At 64.5% G+C, this 1,795-nt stretch overlaps 1 protein-coding gene across 1 annotated transcript in view; it reads left to right on the forward strand.

Moving 5' to 3' along the window:
- Positions 1-1,748, forward strand: part of LOC104829004 (PH and SEC7 domain-containing protein 4-like) — a gene marked incomplete at its 5' end in the record, with an annotated part of 3,957 nt that extends 2,209 nt beyond the window's left edge. Inside the window, 4 exons of the mRNA XM_010563013.1 lie at positions 346-616; positions 705-849; positions 932-1,075; positions 1,357-1,748. Coding sequence (XP_010561315.1) covers positions 346-616; positions 705-849; positions 932-1,075; positions 1,357-1,611 — 815 coding nt within the window. The remainder of the gene's footprint in view (positions 1-345; positions 617-704; positions 850-931; positions 1,076-1,356) is intronic.
- Between the last annotated feature and the right edge of the window lie 47 nt (positions 1,749-1,795).

The following is a 1,795-nucleotide window of genomic DNA, read 5'->3' on the forward strand; positions in this document are numbered from 1 at the left end:
TGGGGGCAGGTTTGGGGTTTCTCGGGGTCTGGGGAGGCAGATTTGGGGTCTGTTGGGATCCAAGGGGGCAGATTTGGGGTATTTTGGGGTTGGGGGGGGCAGATCTGGGGGCTCTCAGCCTCTCTTGGGGCCCAGGAGGGTAATTTTGGGGTCTACGGAGGCAGATTTGGGGCTGCCCATCTCTGGGAGCAGACAGATGTGGGGCCATTTGGGGTCCATCAGGGTCCCGGGGAGGGGGGGTGCAATGCCAAGGCCTAGTGGAGCTGAGGCGGGGGGGTGTCTCATTTTTGGGGAGGGTGTCTTTTGGGGTCCAACTGTGCCCCCCAACTTCTCCCTCCCTTTCAGCGCCGTGGGGCAGACGAGGCTGGAAACCCTTCCAGGCTGTGCTAAAGGGGACAGTCCTCTACTTCCTCAAACCTGGGGGGCGAACGGGGGTCCCCCGCCGTCCCCCTGAGCCGGGACCCTTCCCGGCCCCCCAGGAGGAGGAAGGACCCGAGGCCGAAGAGCCCTTGGGGGTCCACCACGCCTTGGCCGAGCGCGCCAGCAAATACACCAAGCGCCCCAACGTCTTCCGACTGCAGACGGCTGACTGGCGCGTCTTCCTCTTCCAAGCCCCGTGAGTACCCCCCTTTCCCCCCGCCGGGAGGGGATAGAGATGTCCCCAGGGGTGATGACATCACCCACGACCTCATCTGTCACGGTAGGACGTCGGAGGAGATGTTCTCCTGGATCTCCCGCATCAACTTGGTGGCCGCCCTCTTCTCCTCTCCCCCCTTCCCCGCCGCCGTCGGTTCCCAACGCCGCTTCGTCCGCCCCATCCTCCCCGCCGCCCCCAGCCGCGTCCCCCCGGTGAGCCCCCGCTGTCGGGATGGGGTGGGTGTCACCCACGGGTGCCCACCGTCACCCACCCCAACCTTCTCCCCATGGGCAGGAGGAGCAGCACCGCTCCCACGAGGAGTGGATGGAGCGGGTGGCCCAGGAGCTCTTCGAGCATCAACGCAACCTCCCCGAAAAGCGGGGACGAGCCCGCGACCTGGATGAGTACCGCCTGAAGAAGGAGTATCTCCTCTACGAGGTGGGGCAGATCGATTCCTCATTAATTTCATTATATGGGACACCTGGGAACGTGGGGGACATTGGGGACATCCCCATGGTGGTGGCTCATCTCCCTCCTTATCTTCCCCATGGGAGAGATGCTACTAGGGGACATGGGGGACATTGGGGACGTCCCCACGGTGGTGGCTCATCTCCATCCTCATCTTCCCGATGGGAGAGGTGCCACTATGGGACATGGGGGACACCGGGGACGTCCCCATGGTGGTTGCTCACCTCCATCCTTATCTTCCTCCCCGGCAGAGACGTCGCTATGAGACCTACGTGCAGGTGCTGGAGACGTGGATCAACACCGGTGCCCAGGACCTGGAAGGGTGGGAAGCCCAAGCGGGGCCAGTGGTGGCCCCCCCGGACCCCCCCACCCTGACCAAAGCCCACTCCAGCCCCTCGCTGGTCCCCGAGCCCCCCATCGCCCCCACCGTCCGCGTCAAGAGGAACATCTCTGAGCGCCGGACGGTGAGGAAGATCGTCCCCAAACGCAACAAGAACCTGCTGTGATGGACATGGCGGGGGGGGACATGTGGGGATATTGGGGGGGGCACCCCCCCCACACCCTGGTACGAGGTTCCTTCGGGCACCACCACTATTGAGCCAACCTGGGGGAGGGGGGGCTTGGGATTAAGAATAGGGAAACTCAAGGGGAACCCCCCTCCCCCCCCCCCCAAAAAAAGGGATGGGGGGG

The sequence above is a fragment of the Haliaeetus leucocephalus genome, unplaced genomic scaffold (assembly GCF_000737465.1).
Source record: "Haliaeetus leucocephalus isolate CR32 unplaced genomic scaffold, Haliaeetus_leucocephalus-4.0 Scaffold162, whole genome shotgun sequence".
NCBI classification, from domain to species: Eukaryota; Metazoa; Chordata; class Aves; order Accipitriformes; family Accipitridae; genus Haliaeetus; species Haliaeetus leucocephalus.